The sequence below is a fragment of the Rhinolophus hipposideros genome, assembly GCF_964194185.1.
Source record: "Rhinolophus hipposideros genome assembly, chromosome: 5".
Taxonomy (NCBI): domain Eukaryota; kingdom Metazoa; phylum Chordata; class Mammalia; order Chiroptera; family Rhinolophidae; genus Rhinolophus; species Rhinolophus hipposideros.
In genome coordinates, this window is record NC_138051.1 from 78309345 (window position 1) to 78331292 (window position 21948).

General features: G+C 34.1%; 1 protein-coding gene across 6 annotated transcripts in view; it reads left to right on the forward strand.

Moving 5' to 3' along the window:
* The window catches only part of LIN52 (lin-52 DREAM MuvB core complex component), a 98202-nt gene that overhangs the window by 2179 nt on the left and 74075 nt on the right, over positions 1-21948 (forward strand). For 2 of the 6 annotated variants that reach the window (XM_081049425.1, XM_081049423.1), the window contains 4 exons: positions 2241-2315; positions 3466-3503; positions 6169-6235; positions 8010-8093. In XM_081049425.1, coding sequence (XP_080905551.1) covers positions 2241-2315; positions 3466-3503; positions 6169-6235; positions 8010-8093 — 264 coding nt within the window. Of the gene's footprint in view, positions 1-2240; positions 2316-3465; positions 3504-6168; positions 6236-8009; positions 8094-11298; positions 13000-21948 lie in introns of those variants that run through there. The other 4 variants (XM_081049426.1, XM_081049428.1, XM_081049427.1 and 1 more) reach the window with 4 other exon arrangements.

A 21948-nucleotide genomic window follows, 5' to 3' on the forward strand; every position in this document is an offset into this window, starting at 1 on the left:
ACTTCTATTTTTAGTGTTCTACTTATCTCTTTAAATTTTAATTCAAATAATAATGGTTTGTAAAAGTTTAGGTAGTTTACTCATTTGTCTTTTTAATGCAAAGTTTGCTGGGACTTCTTTGAAAAGGAGAAAACTGAAATCAAGAAAAGCCATCTAATTACTGAATTTATGAGAGTAAATTTCAAAGCAGTCTGAGTTATGACCCAAACTATGGTATCATAAGGCCATCCTTGTTGATTATTGGGTCCTACTCCCAATAAGTGTATTTTTGTTATAGTTGAGCTTCCCATCATAATATCCCTTAGGAATTTGAAAAATTGACATTTTGTGTTACACACAGCTTTTCTTTGTTACCATTTTTGGAATGCTTAGTTAAGGCAATTTATTAGAGTTGAATTCTTTACCAATTAGAATGCCATTGGAAATTCTCTTAGAATATTTGGGGGGGAAATTCAGTTTATAGAAAAGCATATGTTGAAAAAATTAAGACATATATACATTTTCAGGGAATAGGTCCATAGCTTTTTTACCCCCAGATTTCAAAAGATGTGGCTTACCCAGAAAATGTTAAGAGCCACTGTTTATATCATTAAATGAACTAATGTATGTAACTAGTTAGCATACTCAACATACAGTACTCAATAAGTATTAACTATTGTTATTAGGTTGGTGCAAAAGTAATTGTGGTTTTTGCAATTTTTTTTTTTTAAACTTTTTAAACCTCACTTACTTTTGCACCAACCTAATAATATCCAGTACCTATTGTGTGCCCAGACGACAGTGGAGAGGAAATGGTGTCAAAGAATTAGGCAGGATCATGTAGGATTTTACAGGGCCTTGGTAGGTATACATTCACAAATTTAGCTGTGATGAAGTCCTTTAAGCTGGAGAGTGACTTGAACTGATTGACTTTTTTTTTTTTTTTTTTTTAAGTCAGTACTGGCTACTTTGTGGAAAATAGATTTGGGGGTAAGGAAGGGAAGGGGGAAGGATGGGAAAAAGGAGGCCTGTTAAGAGGTTATTGAATTAGTTCAGGAGAGAAGTGATGTTTTCTTGGTTAATTAATTTGGTTTCAGGGTGTATTTTGGAGATAGAAACTAGTAGATTTACTAATGGTTGGTTATGGAAACGGGAAAGAAAGAGAGGCATGAGGACATCTGTGTTTTTGAAAACTGGGGTTCATGGTAGTGCTATTTCTTGAAATGGAGAGGACTGAGAGAGTATGGTTTTAAACTTAAGGGATTTTTCATCCATGTAAATGTAGAGAGATGTCAAGCAGCCACTTAGATATGTAACTCTGAAGTTTGGGGAAAGTTTGGGACTGGAAATATAAATATGAAGTGGTTAGCATATAAATGATGGTAAAGGCTATGGGATTAGATGAGGTCTCCTTAGGAGACTTTAGGGAGGGAGTGAAGCCAGTCTATGATGGGGCCTGAGAAGAAGACAAAACTGAGGAAGAAGTCAGTGAGGAAGGAGAAAGGCCAGCATAATGGTTTTATAGAAGTGTTTCAAGGAGAGTGGTCAGTGTGTGAATGCTACAAAAGGTCACATAAAAGAGAACTGAGAAGTTATCACTATATTTAGCAACATTAGTCATAGATAAGCTTGACAACAGCAGTTTTCCGTATATACACGAGTAGAAGCCTGATTGTCGTGGGTTAAGGAGAGAAGGTGAGGTAAGGAAGTGGAGACAGCAGGGTAGACATCTCAAGAACTTTTGCAGTAAAGAGGGAGGAGGTAATGGGGTCAAGGAAGAGTTTGTTTCAAAGAAGGGAAATTCTATAGCAGGCTTGCTTGCTGTTGAGTGTATGCCAGTGGAGAAGGTAGAAACTGATTGTGCAAGAGAGATGTTATTCATGATGTGTCTGACAAAGCGAGAGAAGATGCAGTTCAGAACCCTAGCAGACGAGTTTGTTTTTCTTGAAAGCAGAGACACTTAATTGATTGTAACTTGGAGGAAAGTCTAAGAGTATGAATAAAGGTGCATGTGGGTTTGTTGATATTCATTTTTCCTAACGCCCCACTAAAATATTGCTCCCATTTTAGAGATCGGAAAATTGAGGTTTGATGAGGGAGAATGATTCATTTGTATAGCATTTAGTTGTAGTTATAGAACTCAGATCTCTACACTTCCAGGTGAGTATTCCAGTTTGTTACATTCTTTGAGATTGAAATGCTATAAAATATAAATTAACATATTTTGTGTCTTCTTGGTTCATCTGGGTATTTTGTTCTAGGGACAGATCTGGAAGCATCTTTGTTAAGTTTTGAAAAACTTGACCGGGCCTCACCAGACCTTTGGCCAGAACAATGTAAGTTTTTGGTTTTTTATATCAAAATCAATGTAGTTACTGAGAACCACTGAATTCTGTGGTCCAACGTTAAGAATAGCTATTTGGTGTTTAATTTTTTTAGGATGTATTGTGACTCAGGAAATGATAGGGAGCCTTTAAAAAATAATTATTTTTAAAAAACTACATCTGTAATAAGTTTGGACAGTACGGACAGTACGGACACATGTATTTCCTCATCTCCTTCAGTCTAAAATCACCCATTAATAGTTTGGTACAAATCCTTTTGACCTTTTTTATGCTTATTCAGATAAGCAAATAAAGATGTATTTTTAAGTATATAGAAGAGTTTAGGGTTTTGTTTTTTTTTTTTGGAGTAATGATGGGGCCATATTTACATGGTCTACAGCTTAATTTATTTCACCTAGTAGTAATTTATTAATGGACCTTCCCATGTTAGTAGGTGTAGATTTACTTCATTCTTTTAAAGTATTTAATTGTATGGATATACTATCATTTATGTATTCACATATTTGGAAAAATAAGTTATATCCAATTGTTGATATTACAAACAATTTAATAACAAATATCCTTGCAGAAATGTCTTTGTGCATACAGTAGAGAGTGACTGTATATGAGAGTGCCCGTTTACTCACATACCAGCTGACACTGAATGTTACTAATCTTTATTATTTTTATTTTGTGTTTCTATTAGTGAGGTTGAACATCATTTTATTTTTAAATATCTGGTTTTTATTTTTCTGTTTTCTTATGTGATTCTTCCTGTGAGACATTTAAATGATTGGTTTGACAGAACAGCATACCTAAAAAGGAAATTTAAACTTTTTGGTAAGAGATACGGTATCTTGCCACTCTCCCATCCAGCTAATTCCTGATCCTTCATAGTTCAGTTGAGGCATTATTTACCACGAGAAGCTTTTCCTGCCCTCTCAATCTGATTTAGATTTTCTTTTGTGGGGGCGTGGGAGGGGGGTCTTCCGATTCTTGGAGTATTTAAACTGTATTACAATTATTGATTTACTCTCTCTCCTTTTCCAGACTGTAAGCTCCTTGAAGACAAGGCTGTTTTTTTCCTTATTATTTGAATCCTCTGTGCCTGGGGCACTAAAATATTTACTGAATAAATAATGTTGTATTTTTCTCCTTTTAGTACCAGGTGTTGCTGAATTTGCAGCTTCTTTCAAAAGTGTAAGTAATATTTTATTTACCTAATGAAGTTTATCTAACATTTTGCTCCTTGATTAAAGTTCAACTATCATTTATTTTGAAGAATAATGTCATAATCTTCAAATCATTTTTTAACTATAGCCCTGGAAATCTGTTTGTTTTATCATCATGTTAATTGATGATAATGTCTTCCTCTGGCCAAATGCTCTATTTTGGCATTTTGACTTTGTCTGTTTGCCTCTTGTCTTAGCTTGAAAGCTTTTAACATAAGGCAATTGAAATATTTAATGTAATGCCAATATTCTTTTTGCCCAAACTATGATTTTGTAGCTTTTATCTTTTGCTTATGTGATGCATTATGACCTTAACTTATGCCTCCTGAGAGGATTTTTGAAATTTCTCAGTGGCTCATCAGAAACGGAAGGAAGACATTCCACTAGAGCCACAACTTTTGTACTTCCAGGACAGCAGGCAGTGTGCTAGATACTATACATGTGTTCTTTTATATATTCCCACAACCAGAAGAATATAATGATTATATTAGCTAGCTAGCACTTACATAGTGTTTACCATGTGCCAGGCACTCTTCTAAGTGCTATATATATATTATTTAATCTTCACAAAACCATGAGGCGTAGGTACATTTATTATCCCTATTTTACAGACAAAGAAAAGGCACAGAGAGGGTGAGTAGGGTACCTAAGGTTATAGGCTGTAAGTGGCAGAATCAGGCTTTGAACCCATTAGTCTGATTACTAGCATCCATGCTCTTAACACCATATTTTTAAGCATCTGAGCCTAATGTTAAAAGCACTAACTGACAGAGAAACTTGGGAGTTAAGTTACTTGCCTAAGTCTTAGTGAGTGGCAAGTCAGGATGTGAATACAGGTCTGTCTGATTCCAAAGCCCATGCTCTTGCTATTAAATCATACTATTGGGGATTTGTAACATAACTCTCACAGTACCTTCCATATATGCCTAGCATTCTCTACTCATTATTTGAGTTAAATATTAAGGCCCCTCTGGGCCTTTCAGGTCTTGTGAGAGTATTTGTTCAGAGGGAGTCTGACTTTGTAGCTGCTTTCATTTTTTTCAAGAGCTAGAGTTGTGTGTAAACTGGCCTGTACTCCGTTAGCATTCAGTAAGGCCTAAGCTTGAGGAATTCAGGGTAGCATAGGGCTTTGGAGTCTGACACACTGAGATCTAATCCTGAGTCTGCTTCTTAACTATCTCTGACCTGAGTAAGTTTCCTAACACTTTTGAGCCTTAGTTTGCTCATCTGAAACTACCTCAGAGGAGTCTTAGTATAAAATGCCATAATGAATGAAAACACTTTGCAAAATACCTGGGACATAATAAATGATACATAGTAGCTATTATTATTAGATCAGCTTTTCTCTAGTAGATTGAGTAGAAAGTCCTGATTTAATTTTCTTACATTCTCATTCATACTGACTTCAGTTAATTATATTTTGATAACAATGGAGTATTTTGAGTTGTAGGTGTAAATAAGTAGTTTTTAAATAACTTTTATTAGAGTATAGTGTATTTTTGAAAATCTAATAAAGTGTCTACACCTTTTCCTTAGAAGTATGCATATACATATTGTTTTGTTTCTAGGAGTTCAAGGTCATGCCAAGATCCCAGGTTAAGATCCCCTGGTATACTCTGTTTCTCTCCCAGGGGTGAAAATGGTGAATTTAACCTAGCTCCTTTTAAGGGAGGTAGTTGAGGGTAGTGGTTTCTGAATTCAGACTGCATTGATTTTTGAATCCGGACTCTATTAGCTGTGTGACCTGAAGCAAGTGATATATAATCTTTCTGTACATCAGTTTTTTCATTTGTAAAATGAGGATAATAATACCTGCTTCATAGGGTTGATTTGGAAATTAAATGACATGATGCATACAAAGTGACTTGTCACAGTACCAAATAAATATTAATTAAAAAAAAAGAAAAGGGCTCCAAGCTGAAGTAATGCTTCCCAACCATACCCCTACCTGCACCGCAGAACATCAGTGTGCAGCTGTGGAACTTTAAAAAAATACGTATGGAATGTTCCTCGCTCTGTTCTCTCTACTTGACCTTCCTCCAGTACCTAAATCAGTGCATCTAGGATGTGGCCAGGTCATTTGTATTTTTCTGTTGTTACATGGGTGATTCTTATGTGCAACTTGGATTGAAAACTGTTGCCCAAAACCATTCTAAGAATGGGCTGTCTTTCAAAATTGTGTTAAGTTCACTTTCGGAAATGAGAAGATAACTTAAAATTCTAAAGTTTTCTAAAGTGTCTACCATAAAATGAAATGTCAAGTAATGACCATTACAGTCTCCCTGCAAATTGAGAATTTTCTCATTCTTGATTCTTCTTTGAATCTTCTCCCCTCTGCTAGAGAATGTTACTTACTGATTGTTATTTCAAGTAGTTTTCAGTTGGAGGCTTTCACCAGGACTAAATTTCAAGTAATTTGTTTCATTGCAAAACTATCTTGTTATGCTTGAAGCAAGACTACTAGTCAGACCTAATTCTTCTTAAAATCATTTCTCTGAGACCAACTTTAAAGATGAGCAGTATTATTTTGTAAGGTGACTATTTGGAGGCTGTGTGACAAGCTACTTAAGAAAGAATAGAGTCTCTTCACACTTCGTGTGTATCTGAATGGATATATTTTTATTTTTTGACAGCCTATTACTAGCTCTCCACCCAAATGGATGGCTGAAATAGAACGTGATGACATCGATATGTTGAAAGGTAAGCGTTGCTGGTGACCTCTAACTTTTAACTTGACATTTATACTCCTCTATACTCCACCTTTCCACTTTTTCTTTCACTAGTCCCTTAAAAGTATTCTTAGCTTCAGTCAGACTGCCTACTTAACCATCCTTATTAATAATTCTTCATGTCTAAATGCCTTTCTTTATTTTTCCATGTGTAGAAATCCTTCTAATTCAAGACTTGGTCATAATGATTTCTTTTGCTACTAAATTCCTTTAATAATACGCTTATTTTGTATAAAGCGTACAGTTCACAAAAAGTTCTCACAAAAATTTTCTCATTTAATTCTCACAAAGGTCCTGTGAGTTAGGTATGATGATATCTAAGGTTCAGAGGTTAACCTTAGATACCTTTAACCTCAGAGGTTAAAGATTTGTTAGAGTTAAAAAATTTAAACTCTTATTTTTTATTTTGTCTGGTCTCTTTCCACTATAATCAAGTGCCTTATTTAGAATTTACTACCATATATTGTTGTCAGTGCTTGACAACCCTTCAGTGGGTTAAGACATGTCTTTTATTTCATTCTATTCCATCAATTTCTCCAATAAAGAATACTGTAAGTAGTGAATATTGTTGTTTGATAAATTACTTGGAACTCAACCACAAGTGGAAATTTAAATTAAAAAACATTAATTTTCCTTGATTTTACTCTACTTTATTTATTTATTTTTTAATCATCCTTCTGGAGATAAGATTCATGATGGTTGTAAAGTAATAGACTAAAATTAAAGTAAAAATCTTGGATTCTTGAGCTATTTAAGCAGCTGAACAGATCAAGGAAAGGCTACTACTTATGCCAGATATTGATAATGAGTGTGGCATGATAAGTGGGAGAAAAGAACACCATTATTTGATTTCAGAAGTAATTCATTGTTCTGCATGAAATACTTAAATGCAGGTCCCCACCTGCAACCATGGAAATATTAAGTCTCAAGGGCATTTTGGGTTCATTGCTAATGTTCCAAAGAGACATTTATATAATATGCCATCAGTGTGTATTTTCTAAGGAAACTTTAAAGTTTTAATAAGGGATCATAGCGTTATGTTCCATGCAAACTGACCTGTGTCTTAACCCTAAAAGGAATTGGGTGCTATTTAAATGAAAATCTGTGAAAGTAAATTTTTGTTTTAAGTATACTGTTTTTTTATCTGGTAAACTTAACATTTTGTATAGGTTTTTGATTGAAAGGGAAGTTTGGATTAATATTTAGTTTTTGTTTTCTAAACTTAGGGAAATGGGAAACAGTATGTGTTCTGTTGCTCTTTCATTATTAATTGAAGTAATGAGGACTTAAATGATAGTGGAGATAGTGTCTATTTTGCAAGACAGCTCCATCTGTAGGCTTTCTCAATGCTGTCACATCACAAGGTTTCATATTTTAAGGGTGGATTCATTTTGTATAATAGGCAAAATGAATGTTACAAAAAGGATCCTTAAGATAAAACACATAATTTGCGATTGTATTTATGCTAACTCTCTTTTCATTAAGTGGGTAAGCTCATCTGAGGCATTTTGCCGTAGTGGGGAAAAAAAATACTCATTGCTCTGTGTGTGTGTGTGTGTGTGTGTGTGTGTGTGTGTGTGTGTGTGTGTGTGATGGTAGGATGAAATGAGATACGGATTCATTTTTCTACTTGTTTGATAGGAATTAAGCTTGGAAACTTATATAACAAGGATTCCCAACCCGAATCAGTTGTTACTAGAGAACAATGGAAAGAAATGCTATTGAAATAAATGCTTCTGTTTCAGAACTGGGAAGCCTCACCACAGCTAATTTGATGGAGAAGGTACGAGGCCTACAGAACTTGGCCTATCAGCTGGGGCTGGATGAGTGTGAGTACCCAGATCACTTTTATTCCATGTTGCCTGTTGTGTATTTCATGATGAGTTCTAGCTATAATTCAGAAAGGGTTTTATGAAGGTAAGAAGTCACTGTAATCTAAAGTGTGCCTTTTATAACTGAGTTTGGAATAATAACTGAGTTTACTAGGTAACAAATTATTTTTCTCTGTACAGTAAAAGTGTAATGGAAATCCTTTTAGTTTTAAGTGATAGAATGTCCAATCAAACTAGCTTAAGCAAAAGAGGGAGTTTATTAGTCCACATAAATCAAAATTCTAGTAGAAATAGCTTTGAGGCTATCTTTGAGGATCCATGACTCCTAATGATGTCATTAGGATTTGTTGTTTTTCTTGCTTTCGTTTTGTATCTCAGGGCTCTGTTTCATCAGGCATTAGTCTTATTCTTTGCTGCTGCAGATAGCTTTTTCCTAGAACTGGGGAAGGCGACCAAAAGGAGTTCTAGTTTATGTGTCTTTAAATCTCATAATCCCCAAAGAAAGAAGCTCTTTTCTGAATGTTCCAAAAGAAAGGTCCTGGGAGTACTCTGACTGTTCCATTTTGCCTCACATACCTATCCTGGAACCAGTCAGGTAGCATGGAGCACTCTGATGACCAGGCTTGGGTCCTGGGTGCAGACCAGATTAGAAGGGTTAGTCTCTAACTCACCTCACACAGAATGGGAGGGAACAATTGGTTCTTCAAAGGGAGGGATACATCGCAGACCAAAAACATAATCTGCTACCATGAGTAAAAGTTCTCACTTATTCCTGTTTGTTCTTCATTCTTTTAGTTTAAAATTATTTATTTATAAATTGTATCTCTTCCCATACTGTTTTCATTGTAAAACTAGAAAAAGAGTTATAGAAAATTCTACTATGTAATTAATTGAAAGATACTCAACTTTGTTCTCAGTGGGTACCTCCTGAAACTTTCATAAATCCGCAGTTTGGAGAGGCTACTATAGCTTATATTTTTTCTTCATAAATACAAGTTTTGTACTGATTTGAAGATGGATTAGAAGAATCCTAAAAACAGTTTCATAAATTATTTTTTTTGTTTATAGAGCATATTGTGGGTTTGTTCACATCATTGATTTGAGTTACTTCCAAATTCAACATTTCACTTTAAAATTTAATTTAAAAACTTCTAATTTTTGACTAATAGTCATCACTCCCTTAGCCCTCTTTATCTTTTCGTTATTTCCATTACTGTCATTAACAACTGACTTTCCTTTACCAAGGAAACAGTTTTTAATCAACTACATGAATCAAGGAGCAGAGAACAACAAACTGCTTTGAGATATGTTTGGTAGGTGGTCTAGGTTCACTCACTGTGTGACCTACCTGTTCTCTGTGTACTGGTTGTTTCTCATGATTAAAGTTTATGTCTTGGCAAAATTACTAATTACCAGCTATGTCATGGATTTTCAGGGTTTGTAATGAAAAGGCAAATCTGTGATTATTAAATTCATTAATGCAAGGCTTATGTAGTATAGAAATTGATTTCTGTTTCCAGCTCTGGGTAATAAATATTGTAATGATCTTAATGATCAATCTTATCTCTCTATGTCTATTTTTTATGAAATAAATTTTATGCCATCAAGAAGCTATATTACCAAATGTACTTATCAACAATATTATTGCTAGTTATTTATAGTTGAAATTGCTATATATTCTCTGAGTAGGTTTTCTGCTTTCCTACTGAAAAAGATAATGAAGTGGTTTGGGTTTTTTCCCCTTCTTTTTGTTATGGAAAATTTTACACATATACCAAGGTAGAGAGAATAAAATAATGACCTCATGTACTCATGACCTGGCTTCAATAGTCACCATGACCAATCTGTTTCACTTATACCAATCTCCCTTAATTATTTTAAAGCAAATCTCAGGCATCATATTACCTCATTGTCAACTAACTTCATATATGATTCTAAAAGACAAGGACTCTTTTTTTTTTAATAAAACCACAATTCCATTATTATGCCTAAAAAATTTTAACAAACTTGCTCAATATCATCACATAGCCAATCATGATTCAGATTTTCTTGGATAACTCATAATTGTCTTTATACAGTTAGTTTGTTTGAATCAGGATCTAAGAAAGATGTATACCATATTTAGTTGATAAGTCTCTTTTTGTCTGTCACAGTTCCACCCCCCTTTTACTTTCCCTTGTCAATTATTATTTGTCAATTATTAAACTTAGTTATTTGTTCTGTAGAATTTCCATATTCTAGATTTTGGTGCTTATATCCAGTGATGGTACTTAGTATTTTTGTTTATCCCTTTTTATTTCCTGCTAGTTGACCCTAAAAGCTTGCATAGATACAGGCATGATTTTTAGTTTGGCAAGAATATTTTTAAATGATGGGGTACACATCCATCAGAAGGTATATTGTGTCTGTTTGTCTCTCTTTGTGATGTTAAGATTAATTAGTTGATAAAGTTATTATTAGCCTGATCTATTATTCATTGTAAAATGCTCCATCCGCTTTACACCAAGAGTTTTAGCAGCCTTTGATAACTGCCTAGATCCAGTATTTTATTATAGGTTGCAAAATGGTAATATTCTAATTCTGTCATTCCTTTTTACTAGCTAGAATTTTTCTGTGATGGTCTTTATCTTATCAACTATTTATTATTATCTTCAAAGCTGTTCTTACTGCATAAATAGTTCTTTTTATCAGTTTTTAGAATAATGAGTCAATTCCCTCAGCATTGATAAAGTCTATTTTAATGGCTTTCTGCTGAATCAGAAACTTAGTATGGTTTGTTTTAGTTTATAATCCACACAGTTAAAATCATTATTACTATTAAGTGTATTTCTAAAACTTGAGGCTTTGAAGGTGGGGGTTTTTGAAATTACCGAATCAGCCATCTTAAACACTGAACTAAAACTGCAACAGAAATGCTCATTTCTGCCGGGTAAGTCCCATGAGTCCAGCTTAGATCTTGCAAAATTATTTTCTAGTTCAAAATTCAGCCTTATTTAGACTTCTGTAGCAGTACTTTGCAACCGATTGTCATTTTCCTTCCTTAATCATAATGAATTAGCTGACATAGAAAATACTTTTTAAATTTAGAATTGGAAAGAATTACATTGATATGTATTGGACTTCTTAGATACAGTCTCTCTTTGTTTTATTGTGCATGATATATTTGCATAAAAACAAGATCTTTTTTTTTTTGTCCTTACAGATTATTCATCTACTCTAGGGGTTTGACATTTACTTGACACCCTAATCTGGTGTTTCAGTGTCTCAATCCTCTTTCCTGCATTAATTGAGAGGATGACATGGATGAAAAATAAGCAATAGGAACTGATGAATCCCCAAGGACCAGTGATCCTGTTTTCATGCAAATATCTGTACTGATAAAGATGATGGAAAGAAAAAAAATGCAAAAAATATTTGTCCTCAAAACATGATTGTTTGTCACTTCCCCAGAGCATTGTTAAATGTTAGTACAGAAATAATGTGAACCTTCTAGCGTTGATAGTAAGTAGATTGTGTCTGTGAAAGATGAACCCCGTCCTTTGATTTGGTACATGATTATGTCTCAGATAATCCTTTTGGTGTGTAAATTGGGGAATGCAATAATTTTTTGTGTAGGCATTTATACTCCTCATGATTGGGGCCTCTTGGCTTGAGTTGGCAGTTAATTTATATGAAATTCCCATGAAATATACAGAAATACAAAAAAATTGTAAACTGCCTCACCATATAAAGAATTCCATTTCTGTTACTACCGTCTGAGTTGTGTCCTTCCTGTTTTACTGAAACTGTTGTAGTCACCTTTAACCGATTTCCCTGCCTTTCACCTACCGCATCCCAGTCATCTTGTTTGCCACGACCAGATTAATTTTTCTAAAGTACCATTTCTTCTGTTTGTCCTTTGCGTGTAAGTCATTAGTAGTACTTCATTACCCATATGATAAAAATCAGATTCCTTAGCATGGCATTCAAAATCCTCTATACCCTGGCTCTAGCCTTCTTTCCTACTTCTCCCTTACCAAAACACCATGCACTGTTCCCATTGGAAATAACTCACTCTTCCCAGAACCCTTTCCCATCTTCTTAATTCTATGCGCGCTATTTCTTTTTCTCAGAAAGTCCTCCCTGACCTATTTCTAATATTAGAACTTTTATTCATCCTCCATTATTCTTCCCAGTATTTACCTTTCATCAGCCTTTCCTTTTCATACCTGATATGGAAAGTGAACTCTCTTTTTTGGCCTCCCAAATTACTCTAGAGTAGTTCATTTGTTTCATTTGTGTGGCCCTTTTACCATTCTGTGAGACTTTTGGCACATGTCTTATGTCTTGGATTGATAGTAACTACAAGGTAAGAATCATGTTTTTGGGCTGTCTTTGTAGCCCGTAGAGTAAGTACCTGGTATATAGTAAATGTGCAATGTGTATTTTTTGATTGAATGATCAACTGCAGATGCCTTCAAAGGAAATGACAGAATTTTTCTAATGTCATCCATTGACTGAAAACTAAAAAGGTGGAAACTTCTAGAAATTGTTCTTTTTCTGGATAGTTTGTATTTTAGTGATGAGAATTAATATTTGAAGGTCTTATAATCTGGAATTTTTCCTCTTGTAACAGTGGATGATCAACCACATATAGTAAAGATAGTATGAAGTTTGTGGATAATGGTTTAGTTTTATCTTCTACCTGAACCCTACCTACTCCATCGCTATTAAGACCCAGGTATGGTCCTGATTTAGTCTTGTAAGTTGCAACAGTATATAGCTTGCTTTACTAAGACCCATTGAAATATCATGAATCTTTCAATTCATGATAAATTGAAAGATTTATCATCAATTACATCAATTTTATCATAGTATACTACTGATTATCAGCATACTACTGATTATCAGCAGTTTTTACTCCAATAATAATAATAATAATAATAATAATAATAATTCTCCTGTCTTAAGGCTACAAACCTTTTAGTAGTCATGCACATTACCTACGTACTGACTATATTCAAAATATTTTAAAATAGAATGTGAAAATCAGGAAAGCAACAGATCATGCCATTTGAAACCAGGGCTAAAATTTGGAGGCTCTGATGCATTGTTCTTTTTTTCTTCCTTAATAACAGCTTTATTGAGATGTAATTTATATACCCTACATTTCACTTATTTGTAGTGTGCAATTCAATGAGTTTTAGTATATTCAGAGTTTTGTAACCATCACACAATCAATTTTAGAACCTTTTCATTACTCCCAAAAGAAACTCTATACCCATTAGCAGTCACTCCCTATTCCCTCTCCCCAAACTCTACAGGCCTAAGAGTAAGACCAATAAATGAGTTGAGTAAAATTACAGGATATAAGATGCATGTAGAAAAATTAATTGTATTTCGCTATGGTAGCTAATCTGCTTTCTGGCTGTATGAATTTGCCTAGTCTGGACGTTTCGTATAAATGAAATCATACAATGTGTGGTCTTTTGTATCTGATTTCTTTCACTTAACATGATGTTTTCAATGTTCTTTTATGTTGTAGCATGTATCAGTATTTCATTTCTTTTTATGGTTGAATAATATTCCTTTGTATAGATATATTTATTCACCAATTATCCACATTGCATTTACACACCAGTTGGATATTTGGATTGTTTCCACTATTTGGCTAGTGTGCATAATGCTGCCATGAACAGTTATGTACAAGTTTTTGTGTGGTCATATGTTTTTGTTCTCTTGAGTTTATAACTAGGAGTGGAATTTCTGGGTCATATATTAACTCTACATAGAACCTTTTGAGGAACCGTCAGACTGTTTTCCATACTGGGTGTACCATTTTACATCCCTACCAGCAGTGTATGGAAGGTTTGTGGCGTGCCAGCCGCCACGAGTTGAACAGTACCCGAAGGGGGGAGTGGGAATGAAAAAGAGACACTCACACAAATGATGATGCTGCAGGTTTTTAGTGATGCTGAAGCGCCTGGTTTAATTACCTTTACCAATATATACCCTATGGGTACGTACAGTTTAACAATTACGTGTGTGCATTACCTCACAGAAAGTAAATTTTTAACTTTTACATAGAAACTATAAAATTACCATAAAACTTCCCAACATATTTATTTTATGACAGACTTTACCATTATCCTGATAGCAATTAGTGATTTGTGTTTGAGAAACTGGCCGTTTTCACCTCATACCTTAGCAACTTGCAAGCACCCTTAAGGCTTAAGCTGAAACAATGCCTTAGGAACAGAAACTGGTTAATTATAAACTGAGCCAGTTCAACAAAGCTCCAGAGCAACAAGAAATTATGGCTCTCCACAAAGGTTCCAATTTCTCCACATCCTTGCCAATACCAGTTATTATTTGTTTTAAAAAAACATCATTATATCCATCCTAATGGATATGAAGCGGTACCCCATTGTGGTTTGGAATTACATGTGCCTAATAACTAATGATATTGCACATATTTTTATGTGCTTATTGGTCAGTTGTGTGTCTTCTTGGAGAATTGTCTATTCAGAACTTTTGTCCAATTTTAAATTGGATTATTTGTGTTTTGATGTCATACCAAAGAAACCATTGCCTAATCCAAGTTCCCAAAGATTTATGCCTATGTTTTCTTCTAAGAGCTTTGTAATTTAGCTCCTTGGTCCATTTTATGTTAATTTTTGTACATGGTGTGAGGCAGGGATCCAAAATCATTATTTTGCATGTTGCTATCCATTGTTCTGGTACCATATGTTGAAAAGACTATTCTTTTCCTCTTGAATTATCTTGGCATCTTATAAAAAATCAATTAACCACTAATGTGAGTGTTTATTTCTGGACTTTCAATTCTATTCCATTTATCTATATTTCTATCCTAGCCAGTATCTCACTGTCTTGATTACTGTAGCTTTGTAGTAAGTTTTGGAATTGGGATGTGTGTTTTCCATCTTTGTTCTTTTTCAAGATTGTTTTGGCTATTCTGGGTCCCTTAAATTTCCACAAGAATTTAAACTTGTCAATCATTGCAAAGAAGTCAGCTGGGATTTTGATAGGGATTGCATTGAATCTCTAGATCAGTTTGGGGAATATTGCCATCTTAATAATATTAAGGTGAATCATAAGTGTGGTATGTCTTTCTATTTATTTATGTCTTTAATTTCTTTCAACAATGTTCTGCAGTTTTCAAAGTATAAGTTTTACACTATATTTGTTAAAATTTATTGATAAGTATTTTATTTTTTGATACTATTATAAATGAAATTGTTTTCTTAATTTCATTTTCAGTTTGCTCACTGCTACTGTAGAGAAATACAGTTAACTTTTATATATGCATTTTATATCCTAAAACTTTATTTCAACTCATTCATTAGTTCTAATTGTGTTTCAGTAGATTACTTAAGCTTTTCAATACACAGAATCAGGTCACCTGCAAATAAAGAGTTTTACTTCCTCATTTCCAATCTGGATGTTTATTTCATTTTCTTTTATTTCATTTTCTTGCCCTGGCTAGTAAGTCTGGTACAGTGTTGAATAGAAGTGGCAAGAGTGGACATGCTTGTCTTCTTCCTGATCTCAAGGAGAAAGCACTGGGTTGTTAGCTGTGGGGGTTTTTTGTAGAGGCCCTTTTTCAGGTTGAGGAAGTTATCTTTTATTCTTAGTTTGTTGGGTGTTTTTTTTATCATGAAGAGGTGTTGAATTTGATGCATTTGTTATTGATTACACTTTTCATATACTCTAAAATAAGTAAAAATCCCAATTTATTTATACTCACTTAACTTGGATTGGTTTGAAATTACCTTGGTCCTGTAAAGAAAAGGTTAGCTAAGAAGTTATTAAGTAAGATCACACTGAGTATATTACCATCTAAAAAAAGCTTTAACAAATGTAGCTTATTTTGATATAAGCAGTTGCGTCTGCTAATTTATAGTCTGACCCCTGCATGTTCATTTAGCAGTTTCAGTAGAACTGTTATTTGGCTAAATTTAATCACCTACCATAGTTTTTAAAAGAAACATTTTATTGTAAACAGATTGAGACTTCCCCATTTAAACTTGATCCTTCATCCTAGTAATCTACATCGATGAAGTTGTCTGCACCAGCAACTATTTGGTACAACTTTCTTTGGTGATAGTACCAAAGAAAAACTGCTGCTGCAAGCTAGCCTGTGGTGTAGTAGACTTCTTGACCCTCTAGGCACATGAGTTTTGGAAAAGTGGCCACTTAACTTTTAGAAATTGTTTCCCATCTGGATAAAATTCGAAAGAATGATTAGCTCTGTTAATTTTTTATTTTAATCTATGAAGGAGGGCAGGGAGAGAATAACTGGGACTTCGCACCCTGAATATTCTTCATTGTGGCTTGACATCAGAGTTGTTTGTCTGGCTTACTTTATAAAGTCTGTTCAGTTCAACCTCTATCTATAATAGTTAAAAATTAAATTAACTGCAGTTGACTGATTGAAAAGAAAAATCACCTAGCATTTAACCTCTAGATGGCAGCATGAGTCTTACTGTACGACTAGTCTTTTCCTCTACCCACGTCTCTTGAATTGGGTTTCTGATTTAGGTAAAAAATTTTTGTGACTTCACCAGACTACTTGCTTTACTTTGTTGCTTGATTTTTTAGCGTTTTGTTTTCCTTTTCATCTCTCCATCTTTTTTCCCCCCAAACAATTCCTTTCTTAAGCAATGTATATTTTTGATGCTCACAGTCCTTTCCTTTCTCTGTCAGAAATAACATTTCTCTTTTGATTAAGGAGATTGGTAGATAAAATTTCTCAAAATGTGGTCGTTTAATTCATTAGCTTCTATACTTGGATATAAAACCCTCAAAATGGTTCAGCTCTCTCATCTCGGCTTATCTTGTTCTGTTCTTTGACTCTTCTGGATAAAAGAGTCTGTGTAATATCAGACAGTGTCTTATTAAATTAAAATAGGAATTTTAACTAAAATTGATTAAATAAACTTGAACTAAGTCTTTCAAGAAAAATTGTTTTAAAATAAAGCTTCCAAATATTTAGCCATTTTGAGTGATGAAATATTATAATAGCAAAACATGAAGTATTCAAGTCAGCAGTTGTTTGAGTGCCTACTTCCTGCAAAGCTCTGTAGGGGCTACGAAGATAGATGAGACATAAGTACTCCCTTGTACAGATTAAAATCTAGTAGGAAAGGGAGATAAGACAATTAAGTAAATGATTCTTAATAGAAGATAGAAGAGATAAGCTCCCCAAGAATGTAAAGAACTATGGGGAGAGGGGAGAGGGGAAAAGAGGGCAATTGCATTAGATTGCAGGAATGGCAGACAAGTTTCATTTTGTATGTCAACATGGATTGATGAGTAAGGATTGCTAGATCTGTTTAATTGAGAAGGATTTTGAGAAGGGGTCAGGATTCAGAAGTCAGTTAGTGTTGTCTGTTGTGGGAAAGAGAAAGGGTTGTGGTAGGTAGTATTTGCTATTTCTGAATCGTTGGAAATAGACCTGGAAGAATACATAGGATTTTGATGGGTGGAAATGGGAAAGGACCATATTCTAGGTGGAATGAAAAAAAAAAAAAAAAAAAGCAAAGCAGAGTGTGAAATAAGTGCTACGCTCAAGGGACAGTGTGAGCGGTCTAATCTGGTTCTTAAGGGAATCCAGGTTATACTAGGGGTCATAAGAGCTAAGACTAGGAGGGAGAGAGATCCTGGATTAAAGAGAGCCTTGAACTCTAGGGACTGAGGAGTTAGACTCATAGGTAATGGGGGACAGGTGAAATGTTTTTAAAGTATTTTAAATGACTTTGTTTTTAAAGTCATTTAATACTTTAAATGTTTTTAAAGTATTTTAAAACATTAACTGTATGTTCACTGTAGATGGCTTGTGAGACACTTTACTGAAAGTGACTTTGCCACAAATCTGTTTATTGTGAAGATAAAGAAGAAAGTAAAGATAACCTAGCCTTGCCCACTAAGAGATAACGACTGCTAACATTTGATGTGTTTTGTGGCCCTCCCTTTTCCCTTTATGTATGGATGTGTGCTTACATTTATACATGTGCTCATACATATACAGACAAGCTTTTTAACATGTAACTGAGACTATAGTCTATGTATGTAGTTTTAGCCTATACATACTTTTTTATTCATTTTAAAAAATGCTTCTATCATAAGCATTTTTCTATGTCATTAAAAATTCTACCACGGAAGACTGAGTAGGAAAGTCACACACCTTTAGGAGGCATTAGTGCATAGGATGGAATGGAATGTAGAGATAGGAGGCTGGAGGCTATTGTGGGAGTCCAGCAAGAAGAACTAAGGGCTTGAATGAATAGTAACAGTGAGAATGGAAAGAAGCACACTGACGATAGATGTTTCAGGTATATCATTTTCAGGACTAGCTAGGTAACTATCTGGAGAGATCTTAGGGAGTAAGCTGAAGTTAAGAGTTTGCCTGGGTAATGACAGGGAAGTCAGAAGGAGGAGAGAGATTTGCTTAAAGGAAAAAAAAAAAAATCTCCTAACTCTTTCACATGTCCCTTAGTAGGCAGGTACCTTAATTTTTTTAGAAATACTAAGTAAAAGCCATTGGTATCGGTTGGGGTTGTTAATAGAACGAAAGCAAGGCTCTTGTCTAGTTTAGTCACGTCACCTGGGCAGCAGGTGATGTTTTAAATAGTTATTTTTTTCTCAGGGAAATGAGCATGTAGAAAAGGATATCCATAATTTCAGAAACAGATTTGTAGAGTCCCTATACTCTTTAGCAGGTAATGAAGCCTCTTAGTTGAATAAATTGCTATTGTAAAGTTTTCTTCCATAGTACTTTTTCATTCAGTTATCTAGCTACAGCTGTTTAGGAAATTGTTATGGCCTTTGTATATACTAAATGACCAAGTCTTTGTTAACTGGGAAAAAATTTCAGAAGTTTAAATTTGAAGTAACAGTAATTGGCTCAAAATATTTGATGTTGATGCATCTATTAGTTAACAGCTGCATTAGAATTATATCAGCATCCGGGTAAACTTCTCTTAGGAGTGAAGACTGCATTTTACGAAGTGTGACAATTAAGTTCGCGAACTTGTTGCAATGCTATTGCTAACCTTTATTGATATCAGAGAGATTATTCATTATGAATTTGTACCAACTGGACAAACATATAATCAAGTGCTGAAAAGGCTGCGTGAAAAAGTTAGACGACCTGAACTTTTTACCAACAACATTCATGGCTCTTGCATCACGATAATGCACCAGCTCACACGGCACTGTCTGTGAGGGAGTTTTTAGCCAGTAAACAAATCACTGTATTGGAACACCCTCCCTACTCACCTGATCTAACCCCCAATGACTTCTTTCTTTACTCAAAGATAAAGGAAATATTGAAAGGAAGACATTTTGATGACATTCAGGACATCAAGGGTAATACGACGACAGCTCTGATGGCCATTCCAGAAAAAGAGTTCCAAAATTGCTTTGAGGTGTGGACTAGGCACTGGCATCGGTGCATAGCTTCCCAAGGGGAGTACTTTGAAGGTGACCATAGTGATATTCAGCAATGAGGTGTGTAGCATTTTTTCTAGGATGAGTTCGCGAACTTAATTGACCTTGTTCCCGTAGTTGGAGATTTGTGGTTTCTGTAATGGAGAGTGAAATCTACTGCCAAATTGTCTTCCAGAAAGGCGCTATCTGCCCCTACATCCTTGCTAACATCAAGTATTATAGTTTTTTAAAGTCATTACCAACGTGATAGGCAAAATATTAATATCTTGTTTTTGTGTTCATTTTTTTCTCCTGTGAAGATGAATTCTTTTTTTTCTTCATGTTTCTTGATCATGTCTGTTGACAAGGACTGGAAATTCCAGAAAGTATAAATTTAAATCATTTCTGAAAAATAAAGCCAGGGAACTTGATTGAAAAACACCTTGAAAACAGTGTTGTAATCTGCATCTCTCAAATATCAAATGAAACTTTGTTTTGTTTTCTGTATTGCCATACCATCTCACCAGAGTCATTAGCATGGCATCCTATTTATATAATAATACAGTGTAAAATCTAGAAATCCCACTCTGGATGGATCAAGGTTATTCCTCATAATTAGAAATTGTCAATTGAGCCTTAAGTATTTTGTTTTTAAAAATGTATTATGCTAATGGGAAATAAAACAAGCCATTATTTCTCATTTTTCCACTTGATTAGCAAATTAGGATCAGAAAGCCTCAAATAAACCTTTAAGGCCTATAAGCATTCATATCTTTTATCCATTAGTCAAGTTATTTTATAAAACCAACATTGCCTCTGAAATGGCTTTATACACAAAGAGGATTTTGCCATAAAATCCTTGCAGTGTTTTATTCCCTTCTGAGTTTTTGGAGGGGTGGGGAAGGATAGAGAAAAGCAGGCAGGGCATAAACTAATTTGGATGGTGTTGGGTTCAAAATAGCATTCTGCGTAATTCTACGAAATGTATGATAGATAAAAAGACGTATATAGTGAAACAATTTAAACAATAGGGGATTAACCAAATAAATTATAGTACATCCATACTGTAGAAGACAACGTAACCATGAAAAATCATGTTAAAGCATTTAATGGCCAAAAAAAATGCTCATTATATGTAAGGATAATTACAAGTGAAAAAATTTAGAACACAAAATCAACAGTTTCTTTTTTGTTTTGTTTTGAGAGTACGGGCATAGACAAATGACTGGAAGGAAATACACCAATATATTTCTTGAGTGATTTATTTTTTCTTTAAAATTTTCTGAATTTTACAGTTGTCAACAATGAACACATTCTATTGTTAAATAGGAAAAAAACTATCTAAAAATGTAAAGAAAAATTGTATACCATTCTAGAAACATAATTAGTTATTTGAAAGATCTACCTCCTAGTTTTCTGTGCAGTTAAAATTCTAAAACTCTTTTATGTACTGTTTCTAAATTAAAAATAACTAGATCCATTAACAACAATTGATCATTGCAAGCAGGTGATGAATAGCAAGGTGAAAGTTGATGACACTTCATTTCCCATCCTTAGCATGTCCTTTCAGAAGTAGAAATTTGGGGACAAAAAGAGGGGTAAGCTGTTGGGTCAAGGGCAGGAGATGATATTGTTGGGGAAAGAGACATCTTTTTATAAGCAAATATTGGCCAGGATTTTGTCAAGCTTTATGTTTTCAGCCTTTCTTCCTTGTAGTTAGAGAACTGAACTCAGTATTCAGAGAAAAGTGAGAAAAAGAACTGGAGAAAAAAGTGGAGAAAAGAACCAGTTAGACTATCTGTCCATCTTAAATAAAACTGCAGCTATTTGGTTGGGAAGTAAAATGGACTTAATATTTTTTTTTCCTTTGACTTGGAATATAGTTTTGTTATAACAAAGAACCAAATAATTGCAGTAGATGTACATAGGGATTAAGTTTCTTTCCAGGCTTTGGTTATAAGAATGTTTTTGCTCCTGGAGAAATAAATTGGCATTTTATGATTTTTTGTTTGTTTATTTATTAGTTTAGTTTTTGATACTCTAGAGAGTTCAACAAAATGAAGACTGTTTTTTGTTTTTGTAAGTGTAATGTCAGTTCCTTTGACTTATTTTTTTTCATAGTTCTTTCCACTGGTTTGTGTTGGAAATATCTGGGAGGGTAGTGATACTACATTGGAATTTATAGATGATGACAAAGCACTTTGCTGTAGGAAATCTAGAAAAATAATGACTTTTAACATGTAGAAGAGAAGTGTCTCTAACTATTAATTCTAAATTAAAAGCTTGGTAATAGCTGCTAATATTTGGTATAACTGAAAAGATTTGAGAAATATAATAGAAAAAAAAGGAATGATCTTTTAAAAGGAAGAACTGTTATATTGGATTGACTCTTTTGTAGGAGAATATATTTAAAAATTGACTG